This window comes from Lytechinus variegatus, chromosome 13, assembly GCF_018143015.1.
Source record: "Lytechinus variegatus isolate NC3 chromosome 13, Lvar_3.0, whole genome shotgun sequence".
NCBI lineage: Eukaryota > Metazoa > Echinodermata > Echinoidea > Temnopleuroida > Toxopneustidae > Lytechinus > Lytechinus variegatus.
This window is the reverse complement of record NC_054752.1, coordinates 1,761,784-1,774,899: the sequence shown is the minus strand read 5'-3', so window position 1 is coordinate 1,774,899 and position 13,116 is coordinate 1,761,784. Positions and strand designations below refer to the sequence as shown.

The 13,116-nt window shown below is 39.9% G+C and overlaps 2 protein-coding genes across 2 annotated transcripts; both read right to left on the bottom strand.

Moving 5' to 3' along the window:
- Positions 1–471: 471 nt before the first annotated feature.
- Positions 472–1,686, bottom strand: LOC121426565. The gene has a single exon (XM_041622915.1). The coding sequence runs from the start codon at positions 1,684–1,686 to the stop codon at positions 472–474; it is 1,215 nt and encodes a 404-aa protein (XP_041478849.1).
- Positions 1,687–1,825: 139 nt separating this feature from the next.
- On the bottom strand, positions 1,826–5,890 carry LOC121426564. Its single transcript, XM_041622914.1, has one exon. The coding sequence runs from the start codon at positions 5,888–5,890 to the stop codon at positions 1,826–1,828; it is 4,065 nt and encodes a 1,354-aa protein (XP_041478848.1).
- Positions 5,891–13,116: the final 7,226 nt, after the last annotated feature.

The following is a 13,116-nucleotide window of genomic DNA, read 5'->3' as shown; positions in this document are numbered from 1 at the left end:
AAATCAAAGTTTTACTTCAAATTTTTAACACAGTCAATTTCTGTTTCCATAACCCACAAATTGATGTATTCATATCTTATGATTAGTTTAGAGTTCAGACTGTGCTCCATGCAAAGTTCTCAAAGAAAGTTTTGGTGAATTATAGTCCAGATCAAATCATCAAATTAACTTGAAGATTATCAGATTCTGTATGAGCATTTTAGTCTTTCTTAATGAGTCACGTTGGCTCCTTGGCTGGGAATTATTCCTGGTCTTCACTCGGAAGAAGAAGAACTAGCTTGTGGATGGGACGATCAAGGTAAGTCACTGGGTTACTTCGTTTTCCCACATTATCTAATTTTCTGTCTCCTACCATGACCCTAACCTTACGAATGTAGTCATCCTTTGATTGATACAGTTCAACGATTCTTCCAAGAGGCCAAACATTGCGAGGAGTGTTATCGTCTTTAATAATTACCACATCTCCTATTCTCATGTTGCGATGTGGCTTGGTCCACTTCTGTCGCGACTGAAGCTGACAAAGAAACTCCTTCTTCCATCGACACCAAAACTCATTTGCCAAGTGTTGTACTCTCCGCCATCGTTTCCTCGCGTAGACATCTTCTCGAGAGAAACTACCAGGGGGTGGAAGATGACCCTCGATTTTTGAGTCAACAGATGATTAGGAGTCAATGGAGTGGAATGTGTTGGTTCATTCAGGAGGTCGGTGGTTAGCGGACGACTGTTTACAATGGCAGCCGCCTCACACATCAAAGTTCTCAACGACTCGTCATCTAGTTGTTGGCCTGCCTGGTGTAGCAGAACATCTAAGACCTGACGTATGGAGCGGATCTGCCGCTCCCACACTCCGCCCATGTGGCTAGAAGCAGGTACATTGAACTTGAAAGCGATGAAGTCGCATCCCTCTTTCAGGAGAAAGTCTTTTACTTGTTTCTCACTGGATTCAGCACATCGTTTGACCTCAGCACCTACAAAGTTTGTTCCCCTGTCACATCTCAATTGTCTTACAGGGCCTCTGACAGAAATGAAGCGTCTGAGACCATTGATGAAGGAGTCGGTGGAGAGGGAGTGTAGAACTTCGATGTGAATACCTCTCGATGCCATACATGTGAATATCAGACCATAGCGTTTCAGTTCTTTCCGTCCTTCCTTTATTAGCCAAGGCCCAAAGCAATCAACTCCAGCATAGGTAAATGGTGGAGCTGGGGAAAGACGGTCCTCAGGTAAGTCTGCCATCTTCTGAATTTGTGGAGGTTGTCGAAGTCTGCGACAGACTACACATTGGGAGATGAATTTCGAGATGAAGTTGCTGCTACCCAAGATCCAATATCCCTTTGCTCTGAGATGGTTAGTCGTCATGCCTCTTCCTCCATGAGCCACCTCAGTATGACACTGAGATACAATTAACTTGGTCAGGTGAATTTGAGGAAGGATGGCAGGATGTTTACTTTCAAATGAGAGGTCAGATCTCCTCAAACGTCCTCCAACTCTAAGGATGCCATCATCATCTATAAATGGGTCAAGACGACACAAACGACTGGTCTCCTTGCAACGACGCCTTCTTTCTCTTTCGTTGTGAGACTTGCTGATCTCTGATGATTTCGCTTCATCAAATGTCCTCCTCTGAATCAGTCTTATGATTTCCTTCTCTGCATGAAGAAGTCGTTCAGTAGTCAGAGGTTCCATCACAACTTTCTTGACGTCATTCCCATCTCCTCTTGCTTGGCAGCATTTCTGTAGGTATGATTTGAGACGGAGGATGTTCGCCACAGCTCTCTTCGCTCGATACCAACTAGAGAGGTGATCAAATCGCTTTAACTCGAGCTCATCTACCCCTTTTACTGAGGGTGTTGCTTTTTACTTCAGGATCTTTAGGAATGACTGTAGCTTCTTCCTCAGTTTCTTCCGGAATTTCGCTTTCCCAAATGAAGTCTGGACCCATGAACCACTTTGATGCTTCAAGCTGATCGACCGTGAGTCCTCTTGATGGGGCATCAGCTGGATTATCTTGAGTGCTGACGTGCCTCCATTGATTGGGTGATGATTCATCTCTAATTTGGCGGACTCTATTTGCAACAAAGACATGATAACGCCTTGTCTCGTTCTTGATATAGCCTAGCACCACTCGGCTATCAGTCCAAAAGACCTCCCTATCAATTTTGAGGTCTAGCTCAGCTTGAAGAAAGGCGCTCATCTTCACTGACAGAACAGCTGCAGTCAGTTCCAGCCTTGGTACTGTGACTGTCTTGATTGGTGACACTCTGGATTTGCCCAACACAAGCGTACAATGTACTTCCCCCCTTCCATTAATCATTCTCAGGTAAGTACAATGACCATAACCAAGGTTGCTCGCATCACAGAAGTGGTGTAGCTCGACATTCTTGACTTCCCCAAAGTCTTCCGGCTTGTAACACCTGTCAATGGAGACCCTTTTGAGTTGGAGAATGTCCGTTTTCCACTTATTCCACCTGTCTTGAAGTAGGTCTGGAAGGGGGTCGTCCCAAGCGGCAGAAGTTCTACAAAGATCCTGAAGTATTATCTTGCCAGGAAGCAGCAATGGGGCTAACAATCCAAGAGGGTCGTACACAGACATCACGGTTGACAGCACACCTCTCCTAGTCAAAGGCTTGTCTTGGAAGGTCACCCTAAAGCGGAAAGTATCAGACTCGACACACCATTGCACCCCTAAAGCTTTCTCTACAGGCAGGTGATCGAGTAGAAGATTAAATTCTTTCACTTCTTTAGCTCTATCTTCCTTTGGAACTGAATCTAGCACTTTCCTTGAGTTGGAGACAACTTTGTGAACATGAAGACCACCATGTCCACATATCTTCTTGGTCTTTGAGATAAGATCGATGGCCTCTTCTTCTGTTTCTACTGCCTTAAGCCCATCATCGACGTAAAAGTCTCGTTGGATGAACTTGGCTGCATCTTGACTTATTTTATCTGCCATGTCGGTTGCTATCTGCTTCAATCCAAAATTTGCGCACCCGGGCGAAGAGGCAGCTCCAAAGAGGTGCACATTCATTCTGAAGTCAGTAGGCTCTCGACGATAGTCTCCGTCTGGCCACCAGAGGAAGCGCAGGTAGTCACGGTACTCTTTGTTGACATGAAACTGATGAAACATTTCTTTGATGTCACACATGAAGGCTACCTTCTCTTTTCTGAATCTGCACAGTACTCCAGCAAGTGCATTGGTCAAATCAGGGCCAGTGAGAAGATGAGAGTTCAAACACTCTCCTCTGAACTGTGAACTGCAATCGAACACCACCCTCAGTTTCTTTGGTTGCTGTACTCCATGATGTGGAATATACCATAGCTTGCCTGGTTCACCTGGTTCGGACACCTTCTCTGCATACTTCTTTTCAAGAAGATTGTTCATCTGCTGTAGGTATTGGTCATAGTAGGTGGCATCATTTTCAAACTTTTTCTTCAGGTGGTTCAAACGTTTGGCAGCAACAAACTTGTTGTTAGGCAGTACAGGTACCTCTTTCTCCTTGAAGGGAAGGGGCATCTCGTAGTGTCCACTCTCTGAAACGTGAATCTCCTTCTCCATTAGCTTAACAAACTTCAAATCATTCTGGGAATAGGGTTTCTGCTTCTTATCAGGAGTGAAGTCAGCTTCGAGAAGTTGGACAACATGAAGAGGGGTGATCTCTTCCTTTGTAGTAGCTGGATGCGTGAAGATCACTTCTGAGCGATGACCTTTCAACTGTACCTCCTCAGGCACCATCCGTACAGTTGTACGATGGCTCACACCAATGGGATCATTGTGACTTTCAACATAACCTGCGTTCACCGTCCCAACAATGCTCCATCCTAGGTCTGTCTGGACTGCATAGGGTCCTCTTTCGTCAGGAGAGTGGATGACAGCACGAGGAGCTAGAGCCTTGGCACAGTCGTAGCCGATCAAGAGTCCAATTTCAACATCCTGAAGAGGAGCAATCATATTGGCAATCCTAGACAAGTGTTTGAAGGATCTTGCTGTGTCAGGAGTAGGAATATGATGTCGATCTGCTGGGATAATGTCTCTTGTATAGCTTGGAGGGAGGCTAATTACCTTCTCGGAGTTGTAGTAAGCCTTCACTTTCAATCCAGTCACCTTCTCACAAGCTATTCTCTCATTTGTCCTCGTCATTGTAGAAAGCAATAAGTGTATTTGTACGCCTTTGATTCCCATTGCTTCTTTGGTTTGTGTGAGAATGAAGGACGTATCGGATTGCGTGTCCAACAGCGCATACACTAGTCTCTCCTTACGACTGGACTCGTGTGATAGCCATACCGGAACAATCATCGATGACTTCATAGACTGACTGGAATCTGACTGGGAAGCATGAGAATTTGATTCCAGAGTTTCCTTACTGCTCCTCTCTCTGTTAGTAGCATCCCGTCGCTTCTCTTTCCACTCATCATCATGTAGAGCAGTTGGATGCTTTCCTTTACATACGGAGCATGTATTTCTTTTCTTGCATCTCTTTGACATGTGTCCCTTTCTCAAGCAACCAAAGCAGAGACCATTGTCCTTAATAGTCTGTCTTTTCTTCTGCATCGTTTCTGAATTGAATGAGGAACATTCACTAATATGGTGTTGACCCTTGCAAAAGACACATGACAGATATTTCTTCTCAGCAGAGCCATCTTTGTGATTGTGTGTTCCAGTCTGCAAAGATCGAGGAGTTGACTTCTTCCTTTCCTTTGAGGTCTGCAGAGACTGAAGAGAGGTGACGGGATCACAAGCAACGGTTGCCTCTTCGTCAATGAACTCTGTAAAGATGGCAAATGGTGGAAAGGTTTTCCAATCCTGTCTCCACTGAACAACCTTCCTTCCCCATTTAACGACTAGCCATTCAGGGAGTTTCCTCAGTAGGTTTTGATTTTCCCGTTCGTCATCAAGATGATTCAGGTGCGGAACATACTTGGATGCTGCGTCACATTGTTTCAGGAAGTCTCCGAATCTCCTAAGTCCAAAGGAGTCTCTTGATCCAACCTTGGGCCAAGCATCCAGCTTGTCTCTGTAGGCATTTGAAACTACAAATGGATCCCCATATCTCTGTTCCAATGCTTCCTTCGCATTAAGGTAAGCTCTGCCATCGCCGATCATAGAGTAGCCTTCTACCAAGGATTTCGGCTCACCCGTCATGTATTTCAAGAGAAAGTAGAACCTCTCTGCCATAGGAATTCCACGATGTTCAATTAATGCGTCGTAGCTTCGCCTCCATGCCGTGTAGTCAAGAGGGTTACCTGAGAAAATTCCAGGCTCTGGAAGAGGAAGTCTATTCAAGGATAGCAACTCTTTCAAACTGTTGGCGAGAACATCATCATTGCTGGACTTTGGTTCTTGTAGATGACCAATCTTAGTTGCAGGGCTTTCCGAAGGTGGAGCAGAGTTGTTCATCTCAATCGTGGGTTCCATTGAAGGGGCACTGTTACCTCCATCAACTATACTCTGAACTCGAGGGGAAACTGACACTTGACGATCAACCCAGTCTTGAACTCTCCCTCTGGATGATCGGGAACCTGACTTAGATGAAAGCGTCCCACCTTGCAATCGGAGAATAACTTTCATTGTTTCTCTCATTAAAGAAGAATGTTCATCTTCGATAGTCTCAAGTAGATCTTCACCATCATCAAGATCTGCTGAAGGAGCTATAGCTGCAAGTTCTTCCTGAGAAGAAATGGCCATGTCCATGGCTTCCTGTACTTGATTACGGGATTCTTTAATCATCACAGTGTTGACATCGTCTTCAACTATAAGCTGGCGATGCTTATTTGCCCTTCTCCTCCAAAGTCGAATGGCATCTCTCCATGTCTTGACTGTGACGTCTGCTTTATACTGCAAACCCTTCTCAGTGGGCATTCTATCCCGTCCATTCTCAACTCCTTCTGCCATGATTATTCCCAAATAGAAGATTTGTGATGAAAGAAGGTTGAGATCAACATATCACGAAGATTTCATTCATCGTGTCGAACTTGAATATCAAAGTTCCACATTTGCATTCGAAGTTCTTCCGTAGCTGGAAGAATTCACAAAGTCCGATGAACTGCGAGGATGTTTGATCGTGTCGAAAAAGGAAATTCACGTCGAAGAATTCTCGCTGCACAAAGAGTTTTCACTGTGGCTGTAGTGAGGTCGACAACAAAAGACAAGCGTAACAAAGGCCTCTACAGGATTTCGTTGTTTAATCGATTAATCTGATATCAAATCCATACAATCAATCCAATTGGTCGTTTTAATCCTTTGAATCCAATTGGTACTTTTAATCCTTCTTTCAAACCAATTCGTTCCTTTAATCTGATTGATATCTTTAATCCGTGAAAACTGTGGAGTCAATGATAAAGAAAAAGGAATAATAAATACCAGCAAAATGAAACATCTTAAATAACAATAGTGCAACATCAATCTTTGGAAGACCTAAATAGTCTAATATAAACTAGATTCCAAATTCTCTCCACTATACATATGATTGTTTACTCATTAAAGGTTTCAAACTACAAACACAATTCAGCTTTGTTCTCACTACAATTATAAGAATAAAAGTACAAATCAACAATCATTCTTTATCATATAATAAATGTAGTACAAATGTAGTTTCTTGAGTCTTATTTGATTATGAATGGGATCGATGAGCCTGCTATAGTTTGTACATACATTATACATACTACATACACATTATCATTAGTCATTATGAACCAAGAAAAAGATCTCTAAAATCTCACTTTATGCTTAGACCATAATTAAAAATATATAAAATAAAACATCAACTAACCTCTTTGCTTGCTTTCTCAAGTAAATTGAATGTCTTCTGAGCCAGGATGTTTGTGATTTTGAAGGGCAAAATCCTGGTCCCTCACACAACCCAATGTCCAAAAATCAAATGCACTGTCATGGTGCTATGTAAGTGTACATATTGACTAAGGGAGTGCTAGATACAAATATGTTAATCAGGTAGTGCAATAGTGAAAGTATGCAAAAAGTGCTAAATCACTTCTGCGCTAATTCTGGTGCGCTAATTTATCAATTCAGATGTACTTTCATCACAGGGACATTTGTACTCAAAAATGCAGCGGTAAGCCCCTTTTTTGCAGTTAACAAGTCTACTCTAAAAGTCCCCAAAAATTCCAGTGGTGGAAAGACGTCTGATTTGTATAAATCCAAAATGGCTGCCATCCATAGAATATAACATGTTTATTAGTATACAATGACTGATCTGGCCATAGCATTATAAAGAAAATTATGATTAAAGCATCAAACTTTCACCAGTGTTATATGTCACCATAGCCTTCACTTTAAAATTAGGATGTAAGGTATATTACACCTCTTCTGACCTCTAGAGGTCAGTGGCCATAAGGTTAACAACCTCGAAATACGAAAAAATGATGTTTTGCGTCATTATTTCATAAATGTAGTTATAATGAAAAAAGTTATCTAATACTGACTTTGGTATATTAATATTTTAGAGAGAATTTTGTGCATTATATGTTTTGACCTTTGACCCAGGAGAGAGGGGAAACGTCAATGGCCTTACATTTTATAATATTGAAACGTTGCATTACTGGTTACATACAAGGCTATCGTATAAAGTATTGCATTACAATTTATTTTAGCACAATACATTTTTAATGAAGTTGCCAAAATTACATACTTTAAGTCCAGAAAAGACTCGGAGGTGGAAAGATGTCTAATTTGCACTGATAAAACCAACACGGTTGATATTGTGAGAATTTTGGTAATAGTACAAACACTGGTCTAATCATTTCACTTTTACAAAGCAAAGCCTTATACAGCCATCGGACGTGTTATAGCCTGTCAATAACTTCATTTTAAAACTAGGATATAATCAAGTCAAATTTGACCTCTGCTGACAACTACAAGTCAATATCCTTAATGCCAAAGACCTCTAAATGTCAGAATATTGATGTTTTGCATCGATAGTCTCTGAAGAGCATGTTTATGTTGGTAAATTGGTTTTTTTTACATCAACTTTTATGTTCGCTGAATATTTCAGAGAAAATTCCTAGGTGTTTACAGGCTTTGACTTTTGACAGTCGAGGGCCTTAACATGTAAAAATATACTTAAATCAATGGTTAATTATGTTAATGATAAACTGATATTTTTAGATGTTTGACATTTCAGTTTTTCTCAGTAGTGTTATATATAAGAATTATAAGAGCAATTCCATTCATTTATTTAGTTATTTCCTCTTTAAGGACATTTATAGCATGTAATGATTAAGAATATTCTAGAATGTCTCAGTAAAGCTTTGTTAGGATTAATGCCTACTTAATGAGATGGAGTTATCTTTATTTCTGTATTATTTCTGGAATGTACAAACAATTGAGATTGCTACACAATAGACTCCTATAGTGGAAAAGGACAATAGGATGTTGTTTACGTTGTTAATTTCACTGAGGTCATTCAAGAATCTTCTAAAATTAGACTGATCTAGAAATTAGGGCAGAATGTTCTTTTTGTAGACAATACTAGAAGCTTCCAGAATAGTGGAAATTTATATATATACACAACAAAAAAGTAAGTCCCCCCTTAAACAAACATCAATAATTTCCGAACCAATGCGAGTTTTTAATATATACTTACATGAGCGCGTAGGTAATTTTATAAGCTACCCTCTGAGTAAATGTTGTGGACGTATTTTGCGTCATGCTTCAGTGAGCACCATCAAAAGGCAAAAATGTCACTTTTAAAAGTGACAAGCCAAATATCATGACTTTGATTCCATTTTATTGGAACTAATTCCACATTCTCATCATGAAAAATAGTCAGAAGTTTTGTAAAAGGTACTTTTTAAAAGACGATATAACTTTTTTGGCTAAATTTCATGGTTAAATAAACACAAGTCCATATTTGCTATAATTTGATTTTTACACATTTATATCAATAAGAATGAAAGAATATAATGACAGTTATTTTTGGGAAGAGTATCTTCAACATTATTTATCGTTTCACGGTTCAATGAACATTTATTGAAAACAAAAATATGATTTTCAAATATCATAGGCAAGTATTGTTTCATTTTGGTAACTGAAAATGATCTTTTGTCAACTTTTTTGTTATGTTCAGACAATTTAACATGCTTCAATGATTCAAAGGCGTTTAATTAAATATTCACGCTTGAATGAACATGTGGAATGTGATTAGCTCTTTTTTTACGTTATTGGTAAAAATGCAATTTTTTAACTATGGATATCGGTCTCAAACCTCTTTGCATAGTTCATTTGATTTGATTTTTATGAAAATCCCGATGTTTAATGCATCAGTGAGCATACAATATTTGAAAATTATGCAAATGAGAAGAAAGTTCAAGGCCTTGGCCCCACTGGTGTGCGCACCTTTTGGATAGTGTTAACCTGAAGCCATGTGCGAAATTTCGTGTAATAACTGTTGGCAGAAGTAACAAAAACCGTCCATGAAACAAACCCTCATTTCATATTTGTAAGAAATTTGACTTCTTCTCTCATAGACTTGTGTACATTATGGCTGCATATGTTTAAGAATAAGTAACCCCTTATTCAATTTGGTGGAACTTTTTTTCAAGGCTGTCTTTAGCAATGTCATTTGGCAGTAATATTTATCAACCTATGGGCAGAATTCTGTGCAAGAATGAAATCGATATGTTTATTCATGCATGAATGAGCACGCATCAAAGTGGAAAAAATGGTATTTTCAATGTCACAGACTCATTTTAAATGGTAATAAAGTGAATATTGAGGGCAAATTCGGTTTCAAATGTTTTTTTTTTAATCATCCATCATTTCTATCATCACGCACTTTCCGAACTTATAACATTTTCATGGTTGAGCGAGCACATTTGAAAACTTAGGAATGAATACTCTTTATGCGGCATAAATGTATTCTTTTTGTAACAGTTTCTCATGACCAGTATAATATATGGGCAAATCAGTGGTGGATCCAGAATTTTAAAATGGGGGAGGGGCCTATAATGGGGGGGGGGAGCCACCAACATTTTCAAATTTTAACATGATCTAACAAGTTGTAGAGGATACTACCATAAACCCCTATGATGATACGTCACAATACAGGGGCCGCGGAACGGTTTTCAAAGTGGGGGTGGGTGACTGAGCCAAAAGTGGGAGGGTGGGGGCTGACCATGCAAGAAATCACAATCGTATGGTCATTTTTACATATTTGTAGATGCTTTTTGAAAAAAGTGGGAGGTTGAACCCCCCCCCCGCGGCCCCTGCAATACAATGTGCTCACTCAACTATGAACATACGATATCAAAATTGTGTGTGGAGTGGCTAAATGATGCGTAGTAAAACAGTATAACACCATAAATTCACCCACTTTGTCAAACTTTGTAATAACACAATCTGAAACACGACACTTGTGACTTTCAAAAATGGTCATTTTTAATTCAATCTTTGAACACCTAAGCCAATCAAAATCATGAAAAGATGTCAGATCTGACAACTTGTCAGATGAAAATATTGATAAAACGCTCCCTAGATGTGATCTAATGAACAAAACTGTATCATCAACATGATCAAGCATACGATAGCCTTGTGTTTTTAACCGATGATGACAAGTATCATTTTGACGTCATCGATTAACCTTTAGAAAGGCCCTCAGATGTCAAAGGGCAAAACCTGCAATACATACTCATTAACACTCTCTTAATTAGTATGGGTATCTAAAAGCTTTTCGTTTATGTCCACCATCTGCGTGTACCAATGAATGCCAGATATTTGGTTAGAACTGACTTACTGCACAACCTTCCTTATTGTGGTCATCATAACTTCTTGGGCTAGTATACATTACTCTCTGAGGTTAGGCTGTTGTGAGATGTAACATGATTTGTGGAATGCCTCAATAGCAATTTTTGCTGTCATATCTATGTAAACCCCCACTTTGAAAGACATTTATGTTCTCCTATCTAGATCGTAACTTGGGATTGTTGCTCTTTAAAAGGGAGATACATGCAGCTTACCATGATTGACTCTGCACTCCTCATCGCGTAACTTAAATGGTGACTCTGCCAGAAGTTGGAAAGAATATAGAATACGTTTCGTAGATTCTAGGAATTTTTCAACAGGTTTGAAATTAAAGAATGGATATTGATTTAGGGGTACTTCTTGGAAATGCATTGCGGTGAAAAATATTATGTTATAATTTTTTTAAGGTCAAACCTTATTTTTGTTAGACTAGAACCACTTCATGTAAAGTGGTCTTGTTGCCATAGGGTCGCTCTCAGTGGGGTCATATATTTCGCGTGAAATATCCCCCCTCTCTCTCTCTCACTCACGCAAACACACAATCACCTCAAACTCTCTCCTATGTCTCTCCCTCTCTCACGCACACACACAATCACCTCAACCTCTCTCCTCTGTCTCTCCCCCTCTCTCTCACTCACGCACACACACAATCACCTCAACCTCTCTCCTCTGTCTCTCCCCCTCTCTCTCACTCACGCACACACACAATCACCTCAACCTCTCTCCTCTGTCTCTCCCCCTCTCTCCCCACTCACGCACACACACAACCATCTCAACCTCTTTCCCCTGTCTCTCCCTTCCGACCCCTCTCTCTCTTACTTACGCACATACACAATCACCTCAGCCTCTCTCCTCTGTCTCTCCACCACTCTCTCACTCACGCACACACATAATCACCTCAACCTCTTTCCCCTGTCTCTACCCCCTCTCTCTCACTCACGCACACACACAATCACCTCAACCTCTCTCCTCTGTCTCTCCCCCTCTCTCTCTCACTCACGCACAACCACCTCAACCTTTCTCCTCTGTCTCTCCCCCTCTCTCTTACTCACGCACATACACAATCACCTCAACCTCTCTCCTCTGTCTCTCCCCCTCTCTCTCACTCACGCACACACACAATCACCTCAACCTCTCTCCTCTGTCTCTCCCCCTCTCTCACTCACGCACAACCACCTCAACCTCTCTCCTCTGTCTCTCCCCTCTCTCTCACTCACGCACACACACAATCACCTCAACCTCTCTCCCCTGTCTCTCCCTTCCCACCCCCTCTCTCTCTCTCACTCACGCACGCACACAACCCACACTTGTCATGCTTGTAATATTTTAAATATATTTTTTTATTTATTCATTTTTCTTTTGCGCAACATTGCGCCAAATATGTTTTGCCATAATAAATCACAAACATACATAAATTCACTAGCGAAATACGGATTCCCATTGTAGACAAACATGCTTGAGATTATGGAAAACCTAAACATATACACTTCTCAATATGTACACTGTAGATTAAGTAATCGTATTTTATTCTTTATTGTTTATTTGTACAAAAATAACACTACATTGTTTTCAGTACTGATTGATTTATTACATGTATAATTATGTTCATATGACCGGAGCAAAGAGTATAACTGACTTTTCTGAACTTTATGAGGCCAACACAACATTATTGTACAAAAGTTGTATTCACATTCACCGCATGACAACGGAGCATTTTGCTGAAGAAAACTTAAATTAACTGGCTTCGACAATAAGCTTTACTGCATGGGCTTCTTAAAGGACAGGTCTACACCAATAAAAAAAAACTTCCTTTGAATAAAAGGAGAAAAATCCAACAAGCATAGCGCTGAAAATTTCATCAACATCAGATGTAAAATAATTAAGACATTTTAAGGTTTCGCTTAGTTTCACATCATGGTCGGTATGCAAATCAGCAGACTAATGACGTCACCCACTCACTATTTCTTTTGTATTTTATTATATGAAATATAAAAAAGTTTCTCCTCATTGGCATGTGGAACAAATGGTTTTTCTCCCTGAACAGGTGGAATTACCATTATTTTTCATTTTACGGTTAAGTTAAGATGGTCCTTGTCAAATTTGTAAAAATTGAAATATTATTATATAAAAAAAAACAAAGAATGAGTCAGGGATATCATCGATTCTCTTATTTGCATATCACTGAGTTGTGCTTATAAATGCTTTGAGAAAAAATAAGCAAAACTTAAAAATGTCACAAGTTTCTTATTTTACATCCAATTTTGATGAAAATTTTCAACATTATGGTTGTTTGACTTTTCTCAATCATTTCCAATCTACAATACTGTGGGATGGACTTGACCTTTAATGGCCTAGATTACGTG